Source organism: Cyphellophora attinorum (assembly GCF_001299255.1).
Source record: "Cyphellophora attinorum strain CBS 131958 chromosome Unknown Contig2, whole genome shotgun sequence".
In the NCBI taxonomy this organism is placed as follows: domain Eukaryota; kingdom Fungi; phylum Ascomycota; class Eurotiomycetes; order Chaetothyriales; family Cyphellophoraceae; genus Cyphellophora; species Cyphellophora attinorum.
The window spans coordinates 246796-272575 of record NW_017253230.1 but is presented as its reverse complement, the minus strand read 5'-3'; the positions used below and the strand labels follow the sequence as shown (position 1 = coordinate 272575).

Sequence of the window (25780 nt, the reverse complement as noted above, 5' to 3'; positions counted from 1 at the left end):
CGTTAACCAGTCCACAGCACGAACCTGCGACTCTTCGTTCTTCTTCAGAGTGCCAACATCGCAGTCGTCGTGCCTTTAAGATCCATATTTATCAAAGAGTCTGGTCGATCACTGAATCTATCGGAGCCCACCGAAATCGTCTCGGCCCCGGAGATCTGCTCCGCAGATCCGCGATACCAAACACATTACTGCATTCAAAGAACTCAAAACGCATGCTTGATATCCCAGGAATAAACGACTTCATCACTATCTCCGTCGTTGATGGTCTCATAGGACCTATAAGTCAACAACATGGCCACTAACGCCCACGAGCAGACAGTTCCAACCACATCGCCAAGCATGGACCAACGACCAAAGACGCCTGACCAGGCGCATATGCCACCAGAGCCGACGTCACCAACATCGTCGGCCTCATCCGACCATGACATCCCAACACAAGGCGAACAGCCGCAACGAAAGCCAGAACTCACCAGGACTCAATCTCAAGCATCCCAATTCGGTAAAGGTCGTATAGTCATCATCGTCTTCTCACTATGCATGGCACTCTTCCTCGCTGCCCTCGACGTCACCATCGTCACAACAGCACTACCCACCATCGCGGAGCACTTTCATGCTTCAGGCTCTGATTACACTTGGGTGGGCTCAGCTTATCTGCTCGCCGCTGCAGCGTCCGCGCCAGTCTGGGGTAAGATCTCTGACATCTTTGGACGGAAGTACATCATTTTGATGGCAAATGTTGTGTTCCTCGTCGGGTCGTTGCTTGCCGGTATCTCATCTTCAATTGGCATGCTCATCGGTGCACGAGTTGTCCAAGGAATCGGCGGCGGTGGCCTAATCATCCTGGTGTATGTCTGCATCGGCGACCTGTTCTCCATGCGCGAGAGACCCAAATACTTCGGCATCATGGGCATGGTCTGGGCAATTGCTTCAGGCGTTGGCCCTGTCATTGGCGGAGCCTTCACCGAAGGCGTCACCTGGAGATGGTGCTTCTACATCAACCTCCCGCTCGACGGCGTCTCCCTCATCCTGCTCTTCATCTTCCTCAAGCTCGACAATCCACGCACACCCCTGGTCGCCGGCCTGCGAAGTCTGGACTGGCTGGGCGTGCTCACTATCATTGGAGGTGTCGTGATGTTCCTCTTCGGCATGGAATCCGGTGGCACTACACATGCCTGGGCCAGCGCTTTCACTATCTGCCTCATCGTCTTCGGCATCGTCACAATCGGCCTCTTCTTCATCAACGAGTGGAAGTTCGCCAAGTACCCCGTCATCCCGCTGCGGATCTTCCGCGATACATCGAACTTGGCGGCCTTGGTTTGCTGCTTCATACACGGCTTCGTCTTCATTGGGGGATCATACTATCTCCCGCTGTACTTCCAGGTCGTGCTGGGGGCCTCCCCAATCCTCTCTGGTGTCTATCTTTTCGCCATGGTGCTCACATTTTCTGTGCTCAGTGCAGCTACTGGAATATTCATCAAGAAGACCGGCATGTTTCGTGAACCGATCATTTTCGGGATGGTATTCATGACGCTGGGATACGGCCTGTTCATCAACCTGCCTGATCATAAGGTGTGGTCGAAGATCATTATCTGTGAGTTGCCACTCCCGTGAAGCCTACCCCACGAACTTCCATCGCTAATCTTTGTTACAGACCAAATCATAACCGGTATCGGCGTTGGGCCCAATTTCCAAAGTCCGCTCGTCGCTCTGCAATCCCGTCTCAAGGGTCACGACAATGCCATCGGTACCACCGTATTCGGCTTTGTGCGCAACCTCGCCACCTCCATTTCTGTGGTCTTAGGCGGTGTCATTTTCCAAAACCGCCTGTCATCAAATATTGGCGCTATTGCTGGCCAGCTCCCGCCCCAGCTTGCTGCTACACTAGAGACATCGTCGTTTGGGAGTGCCACCGCAGACCTGAAGCTGCTAGATGCTCAGCAAAAGCGATTACTGGACAGGGCATTCACGGACGCGTTACAGAAGATTTGGATATTTTACACTGCCTTTGCCTTCGTTGGCATTATAGTTGCGGTGGTGGGCATCAAGAAGAAGGAATTGAAAACGGAGAAGGAGGTGGTCAGGACCGGATTGAAGGAACAGGAGCGCGTGCGCTTGGAGGAGAAACAAGAGGAGGCGGACCGCAAGGAGCGGAAGAAGAGCGCTAAAGCTGGAAGAGGGAGTTTGGACGGGGACGTTGAGAAGGCATCGCCGCCTACATCGCCTGTCAGGGGCGAGGAGGGCGTTGTGGGTGGTGGGGAGCGGTAAGAATGGCGAAGCGAGAACAGGAATTGTTTGGGCTTGTATCACATATGCATTTCGGGTGAGTAGTGAGGCGTGCCATTGGCATTTTCGAGCATCGAATGTAGCAAAAGCATTTCGCATCAATCTCTACAAGCGCGTGACAGTGATTATATCCAAAGGCCACCCGGACCTTAGACGAATCCCTACTCAAGCACATAAACGCGCTGTCTGGCTCACTGGATCCGCAAGCTGTTCTTCCCTCGTGCTCTGCAGCACGGGCAGTCGACGCCCTTGCTGTCCCTGCATAGACTCTTTCCAGGTTGGTGGTGTGGCTAGGAAGCATGCCTTCGAGAGCAGCTGGAAATTGCACCATCCCCTAGTCAGTTTGGCAGTACTAGCCGGTACAGAGCTTTGATGATGCAATGTCCCGTCCTGTCGAGCTGACCTCTTTGCTGCATATAACAATGTGCGTTGCTTTCCGGTGCTCTGATTCGTGCACAGCCAGGCGGGCTCCGGTGCTGTGCTGTCACTTGCTTGTCGCGGAGTGACATATAACGTCCAAGTCCAATAGGAGGGTGTCGTTCGGTGCCCCACGGCTATCTGAGGGCCTCGTGAGCGCGGATATCCTGGTCTTCTGTAGTCCTTGCAGGCCACGGCTCATGCATTGCCATATTTCTCGAATTTTCTCGAGATAATGCAAGTCAACATGCGGTCATGTTGCAGGCTCTGGGCTGAGCAGCTGCATGAGCACCAGCATCTGAGTGTGGTATTGTCGTTGTTTTCAGATATTGGTATCCAGTCCCCCTCAGGGCATCGGCGGCCTCACCTCAGCAGCCATACTAGGCCTTCTCTTCACAAACTCGTTCAGATCACTCCTAGTGACCACCCCCAACACAAACTTCCTACCGCCATCCGTCACAACCGCGAAATCCTGCTTCGATCCAGTAGCATACTCCCCAATATCCTCAAAGAATCCTTCCAGCTCCCACAGCTCTGTCTCCATTGTGATGACCTGATACTTCTTCCCTCCGCCCCGTTGGAACTTGACCATTGCTTTCTCAACTGGGTCAGTAGGCTGGATCTGCCGTGTCTCGAAGAGGGTCTTGAGGCGCGATATGGGGAGGTAGCCAAGCAGTGAGCGTGTATTTTCGGAAAGGACGGTGAGGTGGGAGTAGTCGTGGGAGGAGGCGGAGAGCATGGCTTCTTCAAGGGAAGTGCTGGGGGAGGTGGAGAGGGCCGGGGCGAGGTCGAGGTCGGCGACTGTGGCGCCGCGATATTTCATTGCCCATGCGCGGAGGCGTGCCTTTGAGTCATCGTTGACTGCAGGAGGTGGAGGAATGCCGTTGGTTTGAGCCTGGGGGACGATGGACTCGTCGAGGGCTACGCCGTGCTCAAGGACGGATGAGCCGGTAGTAGCCATGTCGGAGCATCTAGGTACAACTCAGAGAACAGTGGCTGCTGTGGTGGCAGTCCTCTTCAGATTCCAGATCAGTCGTGAATTGGCCAATCCTAGCAGAGAGAACCCGAGCGTCAGTAACCCGTGCACGACGATTTCTGGTGGAGTGAACTTTTTTGGGCGGTCGGCAATCATAACCGAAATGACGTCGGTTCAGGCTTGACTGCATGTGCTCTTGCTGCTGTTCTCCGCAGTGACTTGCCCTGGAACAGGTAGGTAGCTGGAGATAGCAGGCATGTTACGCCGGGCTTTATCAAAGCTGCTCCTGCTGTGAGAGCTCTACGCAGCACTTGTGTGCTTTCCAACATCCATAGTAAGTCGCCGCGAGACTTCAACCATTGTTGGACGGTCGGACAGAGTCGTGTTCACTTGCGGCTGATCTGACACTGATCGCCGTCGCAATTGTTGTGTACATCTTCACCTCGGACTTACGCACCTGTACTGTACTGCTCACCGAGCGCGTCACCCACCAACATGCCGGGCCTCTACCCGGACTCGTCCACTCTGTATAACGCCCGACTACCCACATCACCAATCTACAAGCCTGCTGCGCCTGTCGAGCACCCGCAGAAGCGACCCATCTTCTCCTCATGGAGCGCCGCTGACACGGTCAAGAATGAGGCACAGAAAGTGGCTTCAGATGCCGCCGCGCAGTACGAGAAGGCCAGCAACAAAGCCCAGGCCAAAGTCGGCGGCATAGAGCTCTATTCGGGCAAGTACTACGCCGCATGTACCTTCGGTGGTATTATCGCTTGCGTAAGTATCCTGGCCGAGTTGAGGACCGCGACTGACAGTCCCAGGGTCTCACTCACACAGCTGTCACACCCCTCGATCTGATCAAATGCCGCCGTCAAGTCGACTCGAAATTGTACAAAGGCAACATCGAGGGCTGGGGCAAGATCTACCGTGCCGAGGGCATGCGAGGCATCTTCACCGGCTGGGGCCCAACATTCTGGGGCTACTCGATCCAAGGTGCTGGCAAGTATGGCTTCTACGAATACTTCAAGCATAAATACAGCGAGCTGGTCGGCGAGGATAACGCTGCCAAGTACAAGACTGGTGTCTACCTTGCTGCCTCCGCGTCGGCTGAGTTCCTGGCCGATATTGGCCTCTGCCCTCTCGAATCGATCAAAGTCCGCATGCAGACCACTATTCCTCCTCAGTTTACGGGTACGATGCAAGGTCTGTCGTCGGTCATTGCGAAGGAAGGCACTGGAGGGTGAGTTCAGTCCAACCCGTGGCCAGTCTAATCCGTTGACACAAGTCGCAGCCTGTACAAGGGTCTGTACCCGCTCTGGGGCCGACAGATCCCATACACCATGATGAAGTTTGCTTCTTTCGAAAACATTGTCGCTGCAATCTACAACTACTTGCCTGGTACCAAGGACGACTACGGGAAAGGTACTCAGACCGCTGTCGCTTTCACTGGTGGTTACCTAGCTGGTATTCTCTGCGCCATTGTTTCTCACCCAGCCGATGTCATGGTCAGCAAGCTCAATGCCAACCGTGCTCCTGGTGAGGCTTTCGGTGCTGCTATTGGACGCATCTACAAGGACATTGGTTTCGGTGGTCTGTGGAATGGTCTGCCAGTCAGGATTGTTATGATTGTGAGTTGATCACTTGCTTCGATATGTGGTCGTACTGATGTGTTTATTAGGGCACGCTCACCGGCTTCCAATGGATGATTTACGACTCCTTCAAGGTCTTTGTTGGTCTACCTACGACGGGTGGTGGTACGGCTCCGAAGGAGACGACCCAGAAGCACTAAAGTGACATTTGCGCCTCAATGTGATATTGTTTTGGGTCCACCAGAGGACTGTGAATTGTTGGAGTCCAGGTTCACTCCTTGGAAGCGTGTTGATGCCTTTGGGGATATCATTATGTCGAGGCTGAGAATACATCCTTACCGTCCGCTCCCATTGATGTTCTCTATTGCGAGCCGCAAGCTTTCCATCCGAATTTATCTTCCACTGCTTCGTGAGTAGTCGGTGCCATCCACTGCCTGACTTCGCAGTGAGCACCTGGATGGTAGGCTTTCACCGTGCTACACATGCGCACTCAGCCTAGGTATTCGCGAAGTATATCCGTATCTTTGACTGAACTGCACTTCCGTACCTGCTCCGAATCCCAGCATCATAACCCATCGGTGATCTCCTCCCCCACGACATTGGCCCGCAGCATGTCGCGATCTCTCGGCATACGTCATGTACTAGCACTTATCTCCCGCCAAACAAATAGACTTGACCAAGCATCAAGTGCTTCGCGGTGATGCTATTCGGTAGAGGAACTCATGCTGGATAAGAAATCTCTTGGTGACCTGCGCCAAGCTTACAGCTTGAACATGATGGCTCTCCTGTTGGATGGGATTGCACATGCAACAGACTGGTGGGGCAAGGAAGCGAGGTCGGTAAGTTGTGAGGTGAGGTACTTAGGCTGGGGTTGCCTCCATTCGGTGAGTCTGGAGATCTTCAAGTTTAGGTCATCTTCTCTGCGTCGCTTTTCTTGCAGTAGGACTACAGTTCCTCTGGCACGTCTCACACACTCGACATTCGCGTACCCGCACCGAATTGGATCCCAAAGGCACTGTCTTGAATGCGACACAGTCAACTTGGACATAATATACCATAAGTCTTGTCCGGTGGGCACTGAACCCCGAAGCACTCTCGATCGTACACACCTTCGATCCGTCTCCATTGGACACGATGTCTGACAAACACCTCGTCTCTCACGGTCGCGGTGGTAAGTTCCTCGCTCCATGCCTCGTGTCATCCAATTTGCTCATCGACCCCCCTCAACCTGCCCCCCCATCCCACTTACATGACCCTCTCCCGCCTCCTCTCACACGACCCTAATCTCCACCCCCAAAACAGGCGCAGCAAACATAACGCCCGACACAACCCCCTACACCGACGGCGGCATCGTCCGCGAAGGCCCCGAAGGCGACCAGGGCGACGGCAAATACTCCTCTGGCCGTGGCGGCGCGGCCAATATCGGCGGAGCGCCTCTCGCGGCCGGTGATGTCGCGAAGGCGCCACATGACAGCGACATGGTGCCGGAGACGGCAATGAGGCTGGAGCAGGAGGAGAGCCATCACGTGGGCAGGGGTGGGGCGGGGAATGAGGCGCATGTGCATGCGAAGAAGGAGGGGAAGGAGGGGGGATTGCTGGGGAAGGTGAAGGGGCTGTTTTCGAGCAAGTAGGTCGTTAAGGTGGTGGGATTAGGCTGAGGTTGCGATCATACTGATGTCAAGTGTGTTTGAAATATGGCGGCAAGTTGAGATTGAGCTGACTTTGTTGTGGGAAGGTGTAATGGACGAATAGTCCGAGGCGCGAGATAGATACCCAACGCGTTGCTGGAAAGGTTGCTGTTCGGTGTAGGACTCACCACGTGTCCATGCGTCAACGAGTTCCGCGTCACCGGGTTCTCTCTCGTACCGTACTTGCCTTCACGCGCGACGTAGCCAGCGTCCATGTGGCAGCGACTAAGCCATCGTGGCGGCGACGAGTTGGCATGGGCCAGAACTGGAAGCCGCTCCCGCGGGAGCGCGTGCCATATCCGAAACTCTGATGTCGAAGTCATTGTCGCGCAAGCAGCGGCGATGTCATGGTCAAGTGAGCCCTCCTACCACTCTGCAAGGGTCTGGCCAGCACCGTACCTTCACGAGATAGCGGCATACCTGTCCTAGCAGGCAATCCCTTGCAAAATTCAAGCTGCAGTGTCGAGTGCCGAGCAATTCAATGTTGGCAAGCGCGCTTCGGACTGACCCACTTCGCTTTCCCCGGACTCATCCAAAACCGATCGATCGTGTTTTGTTTGCACTCTCTTCCCATTACCTCCGAGCTTACAGTGCAGCTCGACTCCCCATAGACTGACGCTGAGCGCTCGCATACACAGCACGACAGGGCTTGTAGACAGTTCAACGATTGCAACTATCATCTGGCTGGAGAACTCCCTCCTTCGCGCTGACACTGTCATCAATAAACCACGGCGCGTGTTGCGATCTTATACCGATATACTCTTTCAAGCGCCACGACTACGACAACATCTGTTCCAATGCATCGGCAAAGGCGACTCTACCGATAGCGCTTCAATCACCACACTCCTTGCGACAACGCATTCCTGCAACGGTTTGCGACCGCGCGCAATACCATGCCGAAACGAAAATGGCAGCCGGGTGACGGCTTCAACATCACAGCACCATTTGATGCTACGAAGAAGAAGAAGGGCGATCAGTATATTGGCATCGACACACCGGGCCCAAAACATCTAGAAGTCCAATACATGGTCGATCCCGGCTCCGAATGGGAGGCTTTGACACGATACTCGGAGGGAATGCGATATGAGGGACTTCAACTACGGCCAGGCAATTGTGCCTTTATCAATCAGACTATGCCTCCGCCAAAGCCTCCGAATGAGAACGCATCCCCCGAGGAAGTGCTCGCCTATAGGAAGAGGTACATGTGGGTGGTCCAAATACAAGAAGTGAGAGGACCTGCAGGCAAGAAGGCGTCCTCGATGGAAGAGATCCTCTTTCGCGTTTTCTGGTTGTACTGGCCAGCAGAACTACCTCAGACACAGAAGAGAAAAGCCGGCCGGGCACCATATCACGGTGCCAGAGAGCTGGTGCTGTCTAACCATGCCGACATCGTGGACGGGACAGTCATCTCAGAGATGGCGAACGTCGACTTCTGGAACGAGGATAATGACGAAAAGCAACAGCACCCCGAATTCTTCTACCGAACGACGCTAAACTACAACACTCCAGGCAAGCCCATTCTGAGCGAGCCGCTGAAGCATTGTCGTTGCAGCGAGCCATACAACCCAGACACGACCATGTACAAGTGCAGCAACAGCGTTTGCAACAAGTGGAACCACGAGCAATGCATCATCGACGACGTTCAGAGAGACCTGCGCGCTCAACTTAGCGCACATGGCAAGCCGGGTCTTCTCGACTATCTCGACAGACGATCCAGCAAGACGCAAGCCGGCTCGAACCAGAACAACGGTGTTAGAGGCACCACACCTCTGGGCTCTATTGGCGATACTATCGCTGTGGTAGCCAGCGCCATGTCGAACAAAGTGAGGAACGTCATGCGGTCGATCGAGGAAGGCGCAAAGGATGTTGGTGACGACGACGGGTTCAACACACCAGATGAGGACGAGGACTTTGACGCGGTTGCGGCACTCACGCCGCAGAAGAAGCTGAAACAAAAGCAGAAAGGGAAACAGAAGAAGGGCAAAGAGGCAGGGCCATCTGAGCGGCCGGGTACAGCCAACGGAACCAATGGTGCCGAGGCGGCAGCAGTCCATCCGTCTCTGAGCAAGTCGACGCAGAAGCTAAAGCTGACCGAGTCGCAGCCGGTGGCTACAGTGTCGCTCAAGGACGGGGAGATCAAGATATCTCTGTCCAACGATGACACGAACGAGAACGGCCTAGTGGCGATAGTGGTACTCACAGATGCGTCCGGTGAGAAGGAGGTCGGCAGGTGGGAGTTCGGTGTGGATTGCTTGATCTGTGGGAAGAAGCTGGACTGACCTGTGCTCGATGCTGAGCAAGGGTGTTTCTGTCCGACACCGCAAGAGCGTGCATGGGCAAGCATGGAGGGATGGTCTATCCCGGACCTTGAGCCTTTGTTCTTCTGGAAGGCGACTGAGCGACTGATTGAGCGAGCAAGCATGATGTATGAACACTCGTCGTCAGGTTTTGATCCATTTCGGATACCTTTGATAGCACTGATGGTGGACATATAACTTCCTCTTTCCTCGGTCGTCAACGAGCTGACTTAACATACACGTACTTATAAGCCCTCTGTCAAGTCTATCTTCACCTTACGGTCTTGTCCGCCGTATGTGACAAGTGTGCCTGCTTGGATGGAAGATGGGAAGTGCGGAGAGTCGTTGCCTTGTGTTCGTGGAATGCAATTGATGGGGAACACGATATGGAATCTTGGTTACCTGCACCACGTTGAAATGCGAAGCATAAAGCCTTTGCATCTGGACTGCATATCAGCTCGACAGGGTACCGAGCAGGACCTTGGTCCCACGTGCACTGCGTCCATCTCAGCTGGGATCTCAGAGAGTCACAGAGCGCTTTGCCAGCAGGTTGATAGTCCTGGCTTGCCAGTTAGTCACCGCGGAAATGGTCTCCGTCGTAGTGGAACAGCGTGGGGCAGGATTCGTTAAGTGCAATAATATCACGAAGGTACCGCATCTTTGCGACTCTGGACTCTGGAGCGTCCAAAAGATTCGAGTCAGGCTGCTGCTGCACGCAGCGTCGAAGCGGTGACTGTCGAATCCGTCGTGCCATTGTATGTTCCTTATCAGTCACATCTGGCCAAGTTCGGAAAATTGTACATCAAATTTGGAGCCTCGCGGTAGTAGCGCTCATGCAGCATGCTTGGTAGATGCAGAATCAATGATGCCATAGCGTGTATCTGCATGCACGATGCGACCTACGGACTTTTGCGTTATCTGGCGAGTACCGCATGCACCAGCCACAGCACTCAAAGGTAGTGGATGTAGTTGTAACAACAACGTGGATGTGGTGTTCGCTGTGGGCCTGCGAATAGTAGATCTGAATCAGTAAGCAGTACATAATGCATTCATAACTGTTAGGAAATAGTAGCCGTGCTTTGAACTTTCAGGCCGCAACGTCTTCTGGAGTCTTTGATAACGCGCGTCGCAAAGTGTGGAGCGGCTGGGCGGTCGATTCGCCAACGACACTCCATCGCGCGGGCTCGGCTTTGTGCTTCCACATCTCGTGGATGGGCAGGTTTCTCAAATTCTGAGCTCTACTTATTCAGTCAGCAAAGATTCGCAATTGTTGCTACTCGAGGCTTTTGTGTCCGAGACACTGTGAAGCTGATCTTTCGCTTGATCGTACGATTGTCCGTAGATCATGTCACATATAGAAACAATTGCTTCCCAAGCGACTCCTGGCGAGGATGCAAAGACCAAAAAATATGTATCGTCGGCATATCGGCGGGATCGGTGCTTAACCTTCCGGGGTAAGGCCACAGCTAACAGAGGTTTCGCTTGTTCGCTTTCGTGGCAACGCTAGGTGGCAGGTTTCCCTGTTCTTGAGCCCTGAAGAGCCTGGAAAAGGTTTAGATCCGGCTCTTTTAATGCCAACAGCATTATCAGACGGAAACCACGGAGCCTTGGAAGGACCCTTGAGTGGTTCATTATAACCATGCTTCAAGGGCAAGCTCTCACTAAACCTGCTAGGGCATCGGGCCATCGACAAATGTGGGAGCGTTGGGGTGGTACTCCGTGCGACTGGGAATTTTTGATGCTTCGCGACGAGAAGCATTTCTGTCTGCCTGCACGTTTCGCGGCGGAAGAAGGTGTCAGTAGGATCGTAGCTGCCAGTCCTGAGAGCCGGCCTCATCGAGCTCATCGTCCTGAGCTTCTGCGAAGACCTTCGCAACTGAAAAAGGCGGGTAGCCAGTAGCGATAAACCGGGAGACGTGTGAGACGCGGCATGCGGAAGAGGAACAGGAAAGGCTCTAAAACTCGATGATGGGTGGAAGGCGAAATGTCTGCAGGAGCCCCAATGAATAATGATATCCATGCACTGCCACAGCATCCACGTCTCATCCACTGGGCTGCTCTTTCCGTTGGAAATGCTATCCTCGAAGTCCATCGCCGATATCTGACGAGTCTTACTTCGTTCCTGCTTTTCTGCTTCCTCCTCCTTGGAAGTTGTGATATACTCGACAATTGGTGCTACACTCGCTTTGACAATTGACTGGACACTGCTGGGGGCTGGATTCGCTTTCCACCGTCTGAAACACTGTTGTTCGCCCAATCGTTGATTTGGTCTAGTACTCTGTATATCCTTGTCAGGGCTCTTTACTCAATCGGTCTCCCCGCCACACCCAGCACGCCGCAGGAACACTCATCAGCTACCACGGCAGCTGCTGTTGTGCTATTATCTTATACAATTGCTGCGTATAACATTGCAAGCACGATCTTGTCTATCGAGTCTACCTGCGCAGGTAGCAAGGAAAAGGAAGCGCCCAACTTTGGCTGTGGTGTAGCACAGCGATTATAGATTGCACTCAGCCACCTCACCTCACCGTGGCGCCAGCAAAGTGCCTCTCCCTTCACTTGACGCAGCTCAAGAACAAACGAAACTGCGCCGAGCCAAACACAAAAGTGTGAACTTGAACATCCTGCAGACTTCACCACACTTCCTTCGCTCAATCACAAGTCATTCACCATGGCTACCCTGGCCCAACCTGCGCCTACGGCCCACGTGGACCGGCCACGCGCGCACTCGAACCTCAGCTTCACCTCGAACACCTCGCGGAGAAGCCGCGGCTCAAAAGTACAGGTAGACATGACGGAGTCACCCAATGACAAAAAGAAATTCAATACGGAGAGCAAAGCAGATCCGACCAAGGCGCTGAACGAGGCAACACCTGGTACGAACGACCGCCCAAGCTAGTTAGATGTCTGCTAACAAATGTAGCTCAGGTCGCTCAACAAGAGACGAACCTCGAAGATCTTAGGAGGACTTCGTGGAAGGATCAAAATGGAGACGTTATCAGTATGCTTTCTCCCACAGAAGAAGCTCAGGAACCGAAGACTAACAGCATGCAGCTGACCCGGATCGATCGAATCCGACTCGACCCAGAATGGAACGTCCCCTCGACACGATCCGCAGCTTTGCAGCCGCTGCTGAAGGCACAGCCAACCGCCGAAGCTCATCTTATGGTTCTTTCACTGGCAGACCTCGTGCGTTGTAGCCATTGTCACCAGTCAAGCGCTAACAATCCGCAGAATCGCAATATGGAGAACAGCCGTTGCAATCACATTCCCGTCAGAGCAGCTACTATAATTGTGAGTCCGATCCGAGGACGCTCCATCGCCGACTGATGGCTAACATGATGATCACAGCCCCGGGTGCTGGTCCACGAAGCTACGGTCGCCCATCTCCCGGAGGTGGCTACTATCGCAACAGTTCCTATGGTTTCAGCGGATACCCGACGCAAAACTCCTTCGATGAGTCCGCCGAATACGATCAACGCGATTACTACCGTCCCGAGCCACCGCGCGGTGGTCCAGGCATGAGGAACAGAAACCCTGCGAACCCTTACTATGGCAATCCGAATGAGATGCAGGGCCACACAACTCACCAACCGTCGTATGACAACATGACCTCTGGGTCGGACGAGAACAGCAAGTCGACGAATCCATCCTCGCTGAACAGCTCATACGACCAATTACATATGGCGCAACATGCCCACGCAAGAAAGCCTGATGCATACCCACAGAACCATCAGAACCAGCAGAATCAGTATGATAACGAGATGAACTTTGCGCCTGTCAGCCCGGTCTCTCCGCAGGTGCCCAATGGCCATCATTATGCTCAGAACGGCACGAATGAGAGGGGTAATCCCGGACAATACTATCCAAATGGTCAGCAAAACGGAAATGGCTACTATCCTCGTCAGCAGAACAATCCACCACCACCACCAAAGGACTCGTACTCGAATGGCGGCAGGGTGCCTATCCGCTTGGACGGACCACCCAGCGCTCCCTCTTCGGGTGCGGCCACTGGCAATATTCTGAGGAAGAGCAACGATGACGGGAACAAGCGCAAGAGTTGGCTGTCTAGGAAGTTCTCGAAGAAGGAGAAATGAGCTTCCCAAGGAGAGCATTTGGAGAGATGAGGCACTTGACAGAAGGTGTTTTGTTAATTTGACGACAGCATACGGACGGCATCGCATCGCATCTTTCCAGGATCAGCAACGAAGCTTTGATAATGATATGATGGGCTTTTTGCTGATAAACTGTCGAGGATCTGTTTGAGGGATCTGGACAATTCTGGTGTGGACGGTTTTGGGGAAGAGACGATGGCGCTCATCCTTCACTAACACATGATTTTGAGGAAGGGGATTTTGGCCTGCAGGCCTTGAGGGTCTTGCTCAAGACCAGGCAGGAGGTGATGGCATACTCCAGACATGAGAGCTGTGTACGTAGCTAGTGTATTTTGACTAATTTGCTCAACAAGTTCACGTTTGCAATGACCACTCGATGGCCTACCTCGATAGCCTACGGCACCTGGCTCTTGTGTCGGTCTACTGTACCTCTTTTCAGGCCTTGCAATCACGCAGTGAAGTACTCGCTCACGGATCATGAAAATGACAGTGAATACTACCCAAGCTGAGTCATTCAAGTGATCGTTTCGGTCCCCTTCGGATTCACACACTCTGAAGAGATATAAGTACTCGTCTTGTCCAGCATCCCCTGCTTGTCTCGTCACTTCTTCACTCTATTTCCACCATATTGTCATCCTATGGTAGCATCCGCTGCTATCTGGTGGGGCGAGCTTCTTCGATGGATCAGGATAAGAGTGCCGCTACGAGTCTGGCGTATGTGAGTCTGACTTTTGATCACAATTCGAGGGCGTTCTGGTGTTTAAGTGTACGAAACTATGTGACTAGAATAAAGCGAGGCTGAGCTGGCAGGACATGTACGTCCGGTCTGCTCGAGGCTCGCTCGGGAGCTGATCCGGCTGTTGCATTGCTCTGCGGATTTGACGTGGAGGAGCAGCCCGTGCTCAATACGTCTCTGTCGTGGAGGTCTTCTCATATTCAAGCAACAGAAATGACAACGCAGTCGGGATGCGAGGGTTGAAAGGTCGCCAGCACATGTGTTGTCTATCATGTTGTACATCCGAAGCTCACCCAACGCCGTCGAGCCCTTTATCCATGGCTAGCAGTCTTCCAAAGACATCCCCTTTAACCCTCACACTCTAAAGCAACGCAACCATTACCCACAAACTCCCTTGGCTCACGACACCCAAATGCGCTCGTATTACCATCCAACGAACAAATCAGCCTCGACAATCCATAAAGCACCGCCAAACACCTCCCATCCGCACCACAGATCTCCAAGAGACGATTCCACATCCCAACTTCCACCTCTTCCCACCCACCGGTTTCGTCCATACCGCTGCCTCCAAATCCCGCTGGCGCCACCTCCCTAATCACTGGATACCATATTGGTCAGTTGTGCGCAGGAGCCTCAATAGCCCGCCCTCGGCGGTGAGATCAGCATCATAAAAGCTGGGAGGCGCAGACGGATTGTGCGCGGCAGAAAGAATGCCTTTCCGGGACCGGGCCGCAGAGTCTGTGTTGTGGTGGTAGCGGTGAGTGTATCTTGTAGCCGTGGGTAGTTGTAGTTGTCGTTGTGAAGGTGGGTCACAGGGAAGTCATCAACGACACTCGCCGTAGCCCGATGTGGGAGGATCTTTATAGCAGTTCTTCGAGATGCATTCACTGTTGATCCCACAAAAATAACCTCTCGGTAGCGGTCCGCAGTAATTTGTGGAGGTGCACAAGCCAGAAGCGCATTCGGAGCTTCGTATACAGGTGTCACCTTGGGCTTTGAGAGGAGTCGATGACGTTGTCGTCGTTGTGGCTGTGGTTGTGGTCGTAGTCGTGGTCGTGGTCGTGGTCGTAGTAGTCGTAGTAGTCATTGTAGTGGTCGTGGTCGTGGTCGACGCCCTGGGATCACAGTCAACCGTATCGTCGTCGACATTCGTTTCGGCCGGGTTCCGTGAATCTTTGAGATAACACCAGCCAGTCTTGCCGTGGTATTGGGCGGTTACGCAAGTTGAGGCGGCAGCGCAAAGCTGAATACAGCCTTCGAAGGTACCAGTGTATGCGCGATCGTAGTCACCGCCTCGGCGATCTATGCCACACTGAACGGTGCAGGTCCGGCCATTGATGATCCTGGGACCGGCACCGGGCGCGCATTGTGCCGCTGCTGTAGTGGTGATGGAAAGGACGGCGGCAATGAGACCGGCGACAGTGAGGGACGGCATGCTGGAGGTTGAGCGCGTGTGAGTGGTCAGTGGAAAATCTCAGACTGTACAGGCAACAAGCACATGGCACCCATTTGTATCATAACGCTCGCAGCCTGAACAAGCCTCAGCGGCTGACAGCGGGCATTCGAGTGCTACGCTATGGCGCTGGTGGTGATTGCTACGAGCGCTCACAGCAACATTCGGCATGATCCAGACCCAGATTACCTACCATGGTCAACATGTTTCAGGCAAGAAGTGAGGCCCGGGAGCGTGAGCGAAAAAATCGGGCTTGTCTAGGCAATTGCGGCTCAAAGATGAAAGCCACGTGCCAGGCGAAGCGCGTATGGACGGCGGTGCTGAATCTCAGGCTATTGAACCTTCGTCATGGAAGAAAACATATGCAAATTTCGTGTTCAGAAAGGTGTGACAGTTTTGATTGAAAGCGCCATTGACCCAGTTTTCGTGATGAAGGGTGGACCCATCCAGCGCTTTTGGTTCGAGCTTCAGCCAAACCCTTTCTTGGCAACATCGAGGTATGCTGGGCCTTGGACTTGTAAGTTGTGACTTACTCACCTTGTGTATGCCTACAACACGCAGGAGACCTTCGCTTTCAGCGGAAAGAGCTGCCTAAGACGTCGCCGATTGCGAAGTATTCGTAATGTCGGCAAGGGACTGAGATGGCTCAGGTGCCACAACGTAACTCCCAGTGGTAGATTGCGCGCTGCTTTTCCACCCCCCTCTTGCGCTGACGGATGACACAGTCTACAGTGATGTCGATAAAACTCGTGGTGCTCCTAAAGCGACATGATACTACTATCCCGACCTCCAAGGCTTTTCTACATCACTTTCTCCCACTTCAGTCTAACTTTCTCCGGCCGATTGATCCTCATAGCCAGCCTCATGTCAGAATCTCTTAGCACCTCCAACAATCGCTTCCTAGCCTCAGTCCCCGTCTCTCCCTTCCTAACTTCTGCTGCCACCCTATGCTTGTGAAACAAACAGGCCAGCGTCGCCACAAACTCAACTTGAGAGAACTTCTTGCCAGGACACACTCTGGGTCCGGCAGACCAAGCTAGGAATTCTTTATTTGCGGGTTGAATGATATCTCCAGTCGACTTGTCAAGCCAGCGATCGGGACGCCATTCGAGCACGTCCGAGCCCCAATGTGCTTCATCCATCTGCACGGCGGCGTTGTTGACCCAGACTGCTGTGTTGGGTGGAATGGTGTGAGTGGCTTCGGTGCTGAGGTGAAGATCTTGGTAGGTGGAGTTGGTGTGCTTGGGTATCGCGTTCAGCGGGGCGTAGACGCGCAGGGTTTCGTGCTGAATAGCGTATAAGTATGATTTCTCACATGAATACGTATGATGGGAAGCTTACCATGATGGCAAGACACCGCTTTAGTCTTGGCCAGATGTCTTGGTACTGATCACCCTTGATCTCATCCTCTGCGGCGACAGTGTTGATCTCCTCTCGCAGCCAGGTCTGCCACGTGGGGTTGACTGCAAGAAGTCCTATTGCGTATGCTAGCGTACCTGCTGTAGTGTCGAAACCTGCAACATTGTAGATGTAGAGGTTGCCGGCAAGTTCGGATGCCGTCAGGCTGTGGCGAGAATTTGCCTTATCACTTTGAGTCTCTGCTTGAGAGGCGCGAACCAGACTCGACATCAGGTTGGCAGCTTCGGCACGATCGCCTTCACGATAGGCTGCCTGCTCGTGCTTGATCATTTCGAGCAGATAGGATCTGAACTCGTCAACTGCTTCGGCAGTCGCCCTCAATGTCTTGGGCAGTACTGGGGTGAGGAGGCCTGCATTGGCGGCGAAATACGTAATGAAGATGTTCTTCATAATACCTGTCAGCGCATCTCGATAGCTCATCGTATGCTCGGATGCCGGCATCGTGAGAGGACTGTCGAAGTCATAGCTGGTCCCGAACCCTGCTGAAGCGAGGACATGGAGGGCCAGGAGATTCAGGTCATCAACAGTAGTCTCAACGATGTCTGCTGACAGCCATGTGGACAGCATCTGTTTCGCCTGTTTGACGGATTCCTGCCAGACCAATGTATTGTTGCGTTCGTTGAACGCGACGGCCGTCACCTTCCTGTGCTTCTGCCATTCTTCCCCATCAACAGTTCCGAGGTTGCAGCCGAACGTGTTTAGTGGGTCGTTGAAACGATTGTTCTTGGACCAATTTCGATAGTGCTTCAGGATCTTGTCGCAACCAACGACATCGCCAACGACCAGATGGTTCTCGTCAGGTGTGGCGATGATATAGGCTTTGCCGTAGCGAGCATGAAGTCGATTTTGGTCTCGCCATGTGAAGCCAAGATAGTTATACTGTGTGATTTCGCTCAAGCCAAACGGTAGGTAAGACAGCAACGGGTTGATGTAGGGTCGTGTGAGGATCCAAAGGGGATTGAATGGATTGAACGGACTGATGACAACAGAAAGACCAGTCTTGCGAGCAGCAGAATAGTTTTGAGCAAGTCTGTAGCATGACAGTAGTGCTGGAGCCAAGGCAAGTACGAAGCTTAACTTCAAGAGCAGTAACATTTCGACAGTGGACCCAAAGAAACTGATGAATAAGATTCACGTCTTGATATGCCTTTGTTGCACGCTTTTATTCTTCACGAATCGCTTCAGCAACGACACCTACCTCTTGCGCTGCCATAGGTTCCTCACGTACTTCTGCTGCTCTGTCGAAGCGAGGCGGTCTCGAGCTTCAGCTGGAAGGCCTGAGGTTGTAACATTCTATCACCACCGTATATAATGTCTCCAGCTCGATCACCACGTGGCGCGATCTTGCCACCGGACATGTGTCGCCAGCAAGGAGATACAGGCTATCATACAGCTCCTGGTATACCAAAAGATCCTCTCTTGCGATGTCGATCTGCACGTCGTGCAATCTAGCTGAAAGTGGCTTGGCACGAAAGGTGTTCAGCCTGACGCGAACGCGATCTCCTCGATGTTGTGCGCATGCGGTCTTCCCAGCTCCCTGCCTGGCTACTCTCTATCTCACATGTCTGAGTCCTAGGTAGTATCCTAGCATGTGGGCTAGGATCGAAGTGATCGCTGTGTGACGCCTGCCATCATGGGGTTTCCTTATTTGCGCCTGAAGTCTGACGAGATCAGACTCTTGAAACCCCTCACGAGACCACCAGAGCCATTGTCGTTCGAGATCGTCCACGTTCCACTGCCCTCGAGACCGCACTATGTTGCATTGTCGTATACATGGGGCCCACCAGACAATAGACACCAGATCTCGCTCAATGGCCGAAGATTCTCGATTCGGACGAATCTCAACGATGCGCTCCAGCAGATCCAAAGCTCGAAGCTAGTGAGCGACTACCTATGGGTCGATGCCATATGTATCAATCAGGGCGAGGATTCAGATGCCTCGAGGGAAAGGAGCTTCCAGATCACTCGGATGAAGCAACTTTACGAGCAAGCTGCCAAAGTCCTGGTCTGGCTGGGAAACGCGATTAACGAATCCAACAATCGTCTGGCCTTTGAGACGTTGAGCTACTTTCGAAAATTGCGTCTCGCTGATATGAAGAAAGCCTCCCCTTATCGTCCGTGGTGGTGGCCTCGCAAGTATCGAACCAATGGCCAATATATTGCGCACTTCGTGCAGACCGTCACGACTAAGAGCGACAGGAGGATCTTTGACGTCCCTGGCTCTCGAACACACAGTGCTTGGCTCGGGATCGTGGCTCTGTGGAAAAGCTCGTGGTGGACACGGACATGGGTCTTTCAGGAAGCCACCGTTCCGGAGCCCTGGGTCGCGATTGCAATCAGGCCCGGGCCCGCGTTCATGCCCCCCTGCAAAGTGAAATTCCTGTGTAGTGACCAGCAGACCGACTGGTTGGAACTCACTACCGCTTATATAATTGCTGCGGGCATCTCATCGACTCCGGGGATGGAAGCAGGTTTTCTCACCGGAGCCGCAGAGGAGGCTTTAAAGCTTATGATCTTCAGAGAATTGCGAATTCAGGAAGCCACAGGTTCTTTCTTGGAGGTTCTGGACATGCTCCGACACAGCGACTGCGCCGATGCAAGAGACAAAGTGTATGCTCCCATGTACCTGGCACCGGATGATGTGCGCGGCTACATCCGACCTGACTACGAGGGCCAGACGGTACTTGACGTGTATCTTAGTGTCGTTCGGTATTGTCTTGCCCAGTCCGGTCATGAACTGGAGTTCCTTGGCAACGTACTATATCAGGCGGCGGCTCAGATTGTGAAAACGCCTCAGGCGTCGAGTCCATTCTGCCATCCTGGGTGCCGAACTTCTCCAGCAGCACCAAGCAAAATCCCATTCCCAAGTACCTGTGGGCTCCTGAAAATGTACCTGAAAGAGCCGTAGCTTTTCTTGATCGCCGAGGTCTGCCAAACTACAAGCTCTCTCACCTGCCGTCCTTTTGTGCTCTTGACGCGGAGCTACCAGCATCTAAGAAGCCTCAAATTCGAGGCAACGACACCCTTCTCGTCAGCGGAGTATACGTCGATGTACTCAAAGATATTATACCAGACTCCAGACCAGATCTCGAGGCCGCTAAGGCGGTCGCCCGAGTCAAGGGACGCGAGTGGGCGATGGGGATGCACAATCAGTACGCGACAACCGGCGAAACCTACCTCGACGCCCTCAAAAGGACACTCGCGCTGGACATCGTCTACGATGACAACGGCCGACCGTCAGAACGGGGCGGTAAAGTGGAGAATGAATTTTTGCAAAGACCGCGTGCTGAGCTGTCGATGACCGAGTACCGCTACCAGCTCAATATGAAGGCCGCACGTGCCAAAGCATTCGCTCAACGAGACCTCGGACTCAGCAAGGACAACTATTTACTCGTAATTCCCAACACTGCCTCGGTCGGCGACGCAATCTGGGCCTTGAGTGGCGGGAGGGTACTGTACTGTTTGCGACCAGTCGACGGCGGAGAAGTGCATCAGTACAGAATCATTGGCGAATGCTACGCTCACGGACTGATGGACGGAGAGATCTCGAGACGTGTGCGCATGGGAGAAGCCCATTTTCGGGATCTTTGCATCGTCTGATTTCAAGGTTGCAGGAGCGCGGTATGTGCAGTCAAGCAGCACGTGAGAGTGTGATCTAACCAGCGGGAATTCTGATCGATGAGTTGCAAAGAGCCAAGAATTGTCTCGCGCCAAAGGCTCGGGCGTTAAAGGTGACAGAACCCCATACGATGGATGAGATCATGCAGCGTTCAGGCGATGAAGATCTCGAGGACCATACGTGACGGTGGCCAGAGCTACACATCCATCGCACCAGAGAAGAAAGCGCTATTCGAATCTTGTGCGGTGCCGCCATCGACAGGCATATATCTATCTGGCCAAGACCCGAGCACAGTTTGTCTTGACTCTCCCTTCACAGAAATATTACTTACTGCTATTTCTCCCAATTCATTTTCGTCACCGTGTGTTATTGGCATGGGTTTTCAGGATGCGGTGGGGCAATGGGCAGAAGGACATCTTGGGCAGCGTAGGCAGAATCAGTTATTACTATGCACGGAGCATTCCGGAAGGGACAATGAACTTGTTTTGTGCGACTTGGTTTATTCTAGGGTTTATGTATTTCCATGTTGGCATTTATGCGATGCTGCGCTGATAGAGTTCGTACACGAGAAGAGAAGTCTTGCGCTTGCTTGAGAAGAGTGTACGAGCCAGCTAGCTAGCCGTGCGGACAATTCCAACACTGGAGCCGTACCAATGACCCCTGCTCCTGACTAGCCGATAGCACTGAACGCCTGCCTTGCCGGAAAATCTGCTGCCAAGGCTCATCCTTGATCTCTCTTCTCTCCCACCCCCCTTCCACGGCCATGGCTGCCCTTGCCTCTCTGACGGTGTCTCGGAGGATGATTAGTGCTCTGCTCTGTGCCAAATACTCGTCGTGGTCCATTGTTAGCACCAAGACTCCATCGCGACGTCGGTCGTCCTGATCAGCAGTCTCATTCAGCGTCTTAGCTTTGCGCAACATCGCACGTGGAGCCCTCGGGATATTCAAGTCCGGGTTGGATACGTTGGCTGGTGAGGGGCTGGACGTAAAAGATGTCGCGTTGAGCGGAACCGTGCTTGAACGATTGACTATTTGTGGTCGGGGCGCCAGAGTCTGGATGCGATTCTGGACCTGTGGCGGCATCATCTCTATCGGGATACGTGGCGGTGATGCTAGGAGCGCCATCGGTGTTGGTGCAGGGACTGGGCTGCCATAGCCGAGAAACCCCATGCCTGCACTGTTTTGACCGTTGCTGTCGCCATCACCATTATGATCTGCCGCTAAAGGTCCAGACGCCCCCAACCCGTACTCCAAGCCAAGCTCCTGACTACCGCCGCGAACATGGTGACCTAGGCCTATCAGCGCTTCAGTCTTGTAACGCTGTGGTAGGGGATCTAACAACGTCACTCCACTTTCTCGAAGTTGATTCAGCGCGGTGTACTTGTCGTTTCGCAGACGGGAGTTCAGAGCGGTCTGCGCCGCCCACCATTGTGCTTGTGCTGCTTTCAGATGTTCATGATCGGCATGATCGGTGGGCGGTAGAGCTGGGACGAAGGGGCCTGCTGCGGGTCTGCTCGCGCCCGGAGGGATGTAGAAGTCTGGTGAAGGTGGGCGCTGTGAAACGGAGACTTGGAAAGGCGCGAGTGTGTTATCGGTGTCGTGGTAGAGGGCCTTCAGGTCTGGAGACTGGTAGAGATCTTCTGCTTCGTGCGAATGGACATCGTCGTCGTACGATGCGACAGGCAGTATCGTTTCAGGTGCCGTCATGGTCCGCTGTGCTGGTGAAGATGCAGCAGCAGAATGGTTGAAGTACTCTGGCGCTGCCGCGACCTGTGTTTCACCACCTTCCTGAGATGAATGGGCCGCTTTGTTGAAAGTTTGCTGCACAAACGCCGTGGGAATAGGATCAGCGTCATCGAAGAACGCGTCCGGAGTGAAAGCGCCAAACTGCAGCCCCACTGGCTTCTGCTGACGGGGTTCCTGCCGGTTGGTGGGTACAATGGCAGTATTGCTGTCGAGCTCATGTGAGGTGTTGGCAGATCCTGAAGAAGATGGAGATGGCGCTGCGTCGAGTTCGACGGCATCGCTCGGGACATTACCGAATAGGACTGTAGTCTCATGCTTCTCCTGGCGATATGGCTGCTGAGTCTCGTTCGGGAATGTGACTGTACTGGCGGCTTCGTGTACTTCGGTTCTTGGGATAGAAGGTGAAGACACCAGACGAGCCACCTCCAGTTCGAACGGGCTCGGCCAGCTGTCTGCAGGTACCTCAGTAAGGGCAGCCGCGAATCCAGTGGACGCAGTAGCATCGTTGGCCACAGCCTCGGGATCAGGGAAATGGAGAGCCGCTAGGTATTCTTGCACACTCACCGTCAGTCTGATGTCGAGGAGTGCCCATTCTTGCGGCCAGGAGACAGGATGATTGAACCCGAAGTTGGTTCCGAATCTTGGGTCTCCTTTTGCTGTTCCTTGGATGGCAGTGTTGAGTTGATCGCGCTGCTCAGCACTGCTGCGTAGGTCGGCGCGAGGTAGCACCAGTGGTTTTCGGGTTCAAGTCTTCCTGTGCCGAAGTTGAAAGGGAAATAGCACTGTTCTCCACATGTGTGTTCTCCTGTGCTGGGTGGGCCGAAGGGTTGGTACTTGGGCATCCGCTCGCGTTCGCTTGCTGTGTAGAATGCTCCATGAACGCCTCGTTCGCCTTCTCCGTCTCGGGATCCACTAGGGAAATCTCCTGCAGTAGTGTCCTGAAGAGTACTCTTAAGATTAGCATCCATGCCTTCTTCGCGGGAAATGTGCTCGAGCGCTTGCTCATCGTGGGAAGAGTGAGAAGACTTGTGTTCCGGAAGGTCAACATACTGTTCTTCAGAAACCCCACCTTCGCCTTCGTTGCCAGGTACGACAACCTCATCGCTGTCCTCCACCAAACCCCGCCTAGCCTCCCGCTTCAGTCTGGCAAGCTCGATGTCCTGGTGCTTGATCCGGAATGCATGCAGCTCTGGACCCATTTGCTCGATCTCAGCGATCATACGAGACTCCTCACCGCTGGCGAACCGGCGGTAGAAGTCAATGGGGTGTTTGGGCTCGAATGGAAGCAAATCTGGAGACGATTCTGGGTCCTCTCGGCCTTGTCGATATAGATCAAGAAGAAGCTTGCTGTTATGGAGAATGGTCTTGAGATGGGTGGTAGTGAAGGGCTCTGGCCGAGCTGGTCTCTCCTCCGGGACTGACTCGTTGACCAGCGACTGCAGTGTTGGAGGTGTGCCGTCGTCTGACAGCATGATGGGTATGCGTGGTCCGAAGGGAGTCTTTCTGTGGTAAGCTTGCCGAATATCCATAGTAATGTGTGTGACTGACCTGCGAGTTGTGGATATGGGTAGAGAGAACGAACTAGACTGGTAAGCCAACGCGACTATATCTTTGGTAGGCGGAGGCGGTGGGAGAAGGCGTCACGAATAAGGCAGCTCACCAAGGCAGTCTCGGATGATGGTGTGATCTTTGTGGGCTGCTCGAGACTTCTAGACCGTGACAATCTTTGTTTGTGACAGAACAAAGCATACAATTGCCTTTGTTGTCGCCTACAGGCGGCCAGTCAGGTGAATAGGTGGCCGCTCTCGCTCAATACGTCTGAGACTGTCACGTTCAATGGTGAAGCTGACAAGCCATGAATGTCTTCACTGTTCAATGATGACTGCGACAGCAGTGGCAGATCCGAGATCACCAAGAGAGCGATAACTTTTCCGTCTTGGTTGTAGCATTGAGACGAGCATGCGAGACTGTCTCGCACAGGTAAAGTGTAGTGTCAATCGAGCGTCATCTTCTTTGTTTGCCAGTTGTGTCAAGTAGCAAATGCAAGTACAGTGCCTCATCATGTCTTAGACACTGTCGCCAGAACCGCCAAACGATGCAGCAAACTCGCTGCTGAACACGATCCGAACGAAATCGCGAAACACCCGCGTATGGTGAAAGTTTCGGTCGGAACAATGGAGCGGGAGTCATGTTGATTATATTTTCTGCCTGGCCTTGCTTCTATCGAAGTCAGCAATCCATTTGCGAGGGCTGGCGTCTACGCACTATGCGAACAGATATTTGGCCGCGTGATCTACGTGATCATCTGCAAACGACGCCATAGTGAAGTAGCTGTGGTCGTAATCTGGCTGGAAGCGAACGTTGACACCCTTCTCTTGGCCGGCCTCCTTTGCTGCTGCCACCAGATTCTCTGGTAGTAGCTGCGATTGCTTGTAAAAGTTGTCGCCAGTGCCTAGCGTTTGTCAGTTGATCGCATTTCACAAGGGCTATGAAACATACCACATCAATCAAGATGTCCAACGGCCCACCCTTCCATTTCTTTATCAGTTCGGTGGCATCATGATCTGCTCCTTTCGACTGCCAGTCCTTCTCACCGAAGTAGCCTTTGAATGCCTTCTCACCCCAAGGTGCCTTCAAAGGATTTGAGATGGGAGCGAAGGCGCTGACGCTCTTGTACTTGCCAGGATTCTTCAAGTATAGTGACAAGGCTCCGTGTCCGCCCATAGAGTGCCCCGTTATGCTGACCCGACTTGAGTCAATCTGATCGAAGTTGGAGAAGACAACCTTAGGAAGTTCTTCCGTGACATATGAGTACATTTTGTAGTTCTTGGACCAGGGATCGGCGGTCGCGTCGACGTAGAAGCCTGCGCCACTGCCGAAGTCGTAGCTCTCATCCTCGCCTTCGATGCCGACTCCGCCTGTTACTCGTTAGCTGTTGCTGCTCCTGCTGTTCTACCCGGACGACCTACGCGGCGAGGTATCTGGGTATAGGACAGCGATGCCGCGTTTGCTAGCGCCATGCTGGAAGAAGCCCTTCTCCGAGCAATTGTCCGCAGTGCATGTCAAACCAGACAGCCAGATCAATAGTGGCACCTTTGATGAGGTGGACTGTGGAGGTAAGTAGAGGTTGAATTTCATTTCACAGCCAGTGGTCGAAGCATTGTGGGCGAGCTTAAGCAGCTTGCCGCCGAAGCTGGCGATTGTTGCGCTGGTAGTGACAGACATTGTGACAGCAAGGTGAGAGCAGAAACGCAGGATGTCGAAATGAATGGGAGGCTTTTGAAGCATTGCAGTATTTATTGCAGAATGCGGTCATATGTTGATCTCCAACGCGAAAAGTGACGTGGGGCACAGCTGCGATTCCGCAGGAGCCCCGCATCGAGTCGAGGCCCGCACGCGCTCGGGAAATCTGGAATAGGTCACTCTTCCAGGCATAGTTTTC

The 25780-nt window shown here is 53.5% G+C and overlaps 11 protein-coding genes across 11 annotated transcripts; 6 read left to right on the top strand and 5 right to left on the bottom strand.

Moving 5' to 3' along the window:
- Positions 1 to 291: 291 nt before the first annotated feature.
- On the top strand, positions 292 to 2265 carry AB675_2393 (putative transporter; the record flags this gene model as incomplete). The annotated part of the gene is made up of 2 exons (XM_018142362.1): positions 292 to 1591; positions 1652 to 2265. The coding sequence occupies 2 exons, from the start codon at positions 292 to 294 to the stop codon at positions 2263 to 2265; spliced, it is 1914 nt and encodes a 637-aa protein (XP_018005234.1).
- Positions 2266 to 3046: 781 nt separating this feature from the next.
- AB675_2392 (uncharacterized protein) lies at positions 3047 to 3661 on the bottom strand (the record flags this gene model as incomplete). The annotated part of the gene is made up of 1 exon (XM_018142361.1): positions 3047 to 3661. The coding sequence occupies one exon, from the start codon at positions 3659 to 3661 to the stop codon at positions 3047 to 3049; it is 615 nt and encodes a 204-aa protein (XP_018005012.1).
- Positions 3662 to 4171: 510 nt separating this feature from the next.
- Positions 4172 to 5465, top strand: AB675_2391 (putative mitochondrial phosphate carrier protein; the record flags this gene model as incomplete). Its single annotated transcript, XM_018142360.1, has 4 exons — positions 4172 to 4453; positions 4498 to 4916; positions 4968 to 5304; positions 5355 to 5465. 4 exons carry the CDS (start codon positions 4172 to 4174, stop codon positions 5463 to 5465), a joined length of 1149 nt encoding a protein of 382 aa, XP_018004791.1.
- Positions 5466 to 6399: 934 nt separating this feature from the next.
- On the top strand, positions 6400 to 6896 carry AB675_2390 (uncharacterized protein; the record flags this gene model as incomplete). Its single annotated transcript, XM_018142359.1, has 2 exons — positions 6400 to 6436; positions 6568 to 6896. 2 exons carry the CDS (start codon positions 6400 to 6402, stop codon positions 6894 to 6896), a joined length of 366 nt encoding a protein of 121 aa, XP_018005164.1.
- A 950-nt stretch (positions 6897 to 7846) lies between these two features.
- On the top strand, positions 7847 to 9232 carry AB675_2389 (uncharacterized protein; the record flags this gene model as incomplete). The annotated part of the gene is made up of 1 exon (XM_018142357.1): positions 7847 to 9232. One exon carries the CDS (start codon positions 7847 to 7849, stop codon positions 9230 to 9232), a length of 1386 nt encoding a protein of 461 aa, XP_018004982.1.
- A 2689-nt stretch (positions 9233 to 11921) lies between these two features.
- AB675_2388 (uncharacterized protein) lies at positions 11922 to 13347 on the top strand (the record flags this gene model as incomplete). Its single annotated transcript, XM_018142356.1, has 5 exons — positions 11922 to 12126; positions 12174 to 12251; positions 12305 to 12439; positions 12485 to 12544; positions 12602 to 13347. 5 exons carry the CDS (start codon positions 11922 to 11924, stop codon positions 13345 to 13347), a joined length of 1224 nt encoding a protein of 407 aa, XP_018005104.1.
- A 1387-nt stretch (positions 13348 to 14734) lies between these two features.
- AB675_2387 (uncharacterized protein) lies at positions 14735 to 15536 on the bottom strand (the record flags this gene model as incomplete). The annotated part of the gene is made up of 2 exons (XM_018142355.1): positions 14735 to 15094; positions 15234 to 15536. 2 exons carry the CDS (start codon positions 15534 to 15536, stop codon positions 14735 to 14737), a joined length of 663 nt encoding a protein of 220 aa, XP_018004968.1.
- An 818-nt stretch (positions 15537 to 16354) lies between these two features.
- AB675_2386 (Secologanin synthase) lies at positions 16355 to 18068 on the bottom strand (the record flags this gene model as incomplete). Its single annotated transcript, XM_018142354.1, has 2 exons — positions 16355 to 16840; positions 16896 to 18068. The coding sequence occupies 2 exons, from the start codon at positions 18066 to 18068 to the stop codon at positions 16355 to 16357; spliced, it is 1659 nt and encodes a 552-aa protein (XP_018004921.1).
- Positions 18069 to 18606: 538 nt separating this feature from the next.
- On the top strand, positions 18607 to 20573 carry AB675_2385 (uncharacterized protein; the record flags this gene model as incomplete). The annotated part of the gene is made up of 2 exons (XM_018142353.1): positions 18607 to 19687; positions 19741 to 20573. 2 exons carry the CDS (start codon positions 18607 to 18609, stop codon positions 20571 to 20573), a joined length of 1914 nt encoding a protein of 637 aa, XP_018004815.1.
- Positions 20574 to 21207: 634 nt separating this feature from the next.
- AB675_2384 (uncharacterized protein) lies at positions 21208 to 23810 on the bottom strand (the record flags this gene model as incomplete). The annotated part of the gene is made up of 2 exons (XM_018142352.1): positions 21208 to 23041; positions 23068 to 23810. 2 exons carry the CDS (start codon positions 23808 to 23810, stop codon positions 21208 to 21210), a joined length of 2577 nt encoding a protein of 858 aa, XP_018005216.1.
- Positions 23811 to 24602: 792 nt separating this feature from the next.
- On the bottom strand, positions 24603 to 25563 carry AB675_2383 (S-formylglutathione hydrolase; the record flags this gene model as incomplete). Its single annotated transcript, XM_018142351.1, has 3 exons — positions 24603 to 24767; positions 24838 to 25256; positions 25308 to 25563. The coding sequence occupies 3 exons, from the start codon at positions 25561 to 25563 to the stop codon at positions 24603 to 24605; spliced, it is 840 nt and encodes a 279-aa protein (XP_018005340.1).
- Between the last annotated feature and the right edge of the window lie 217 nt (positions 25564 to 25780).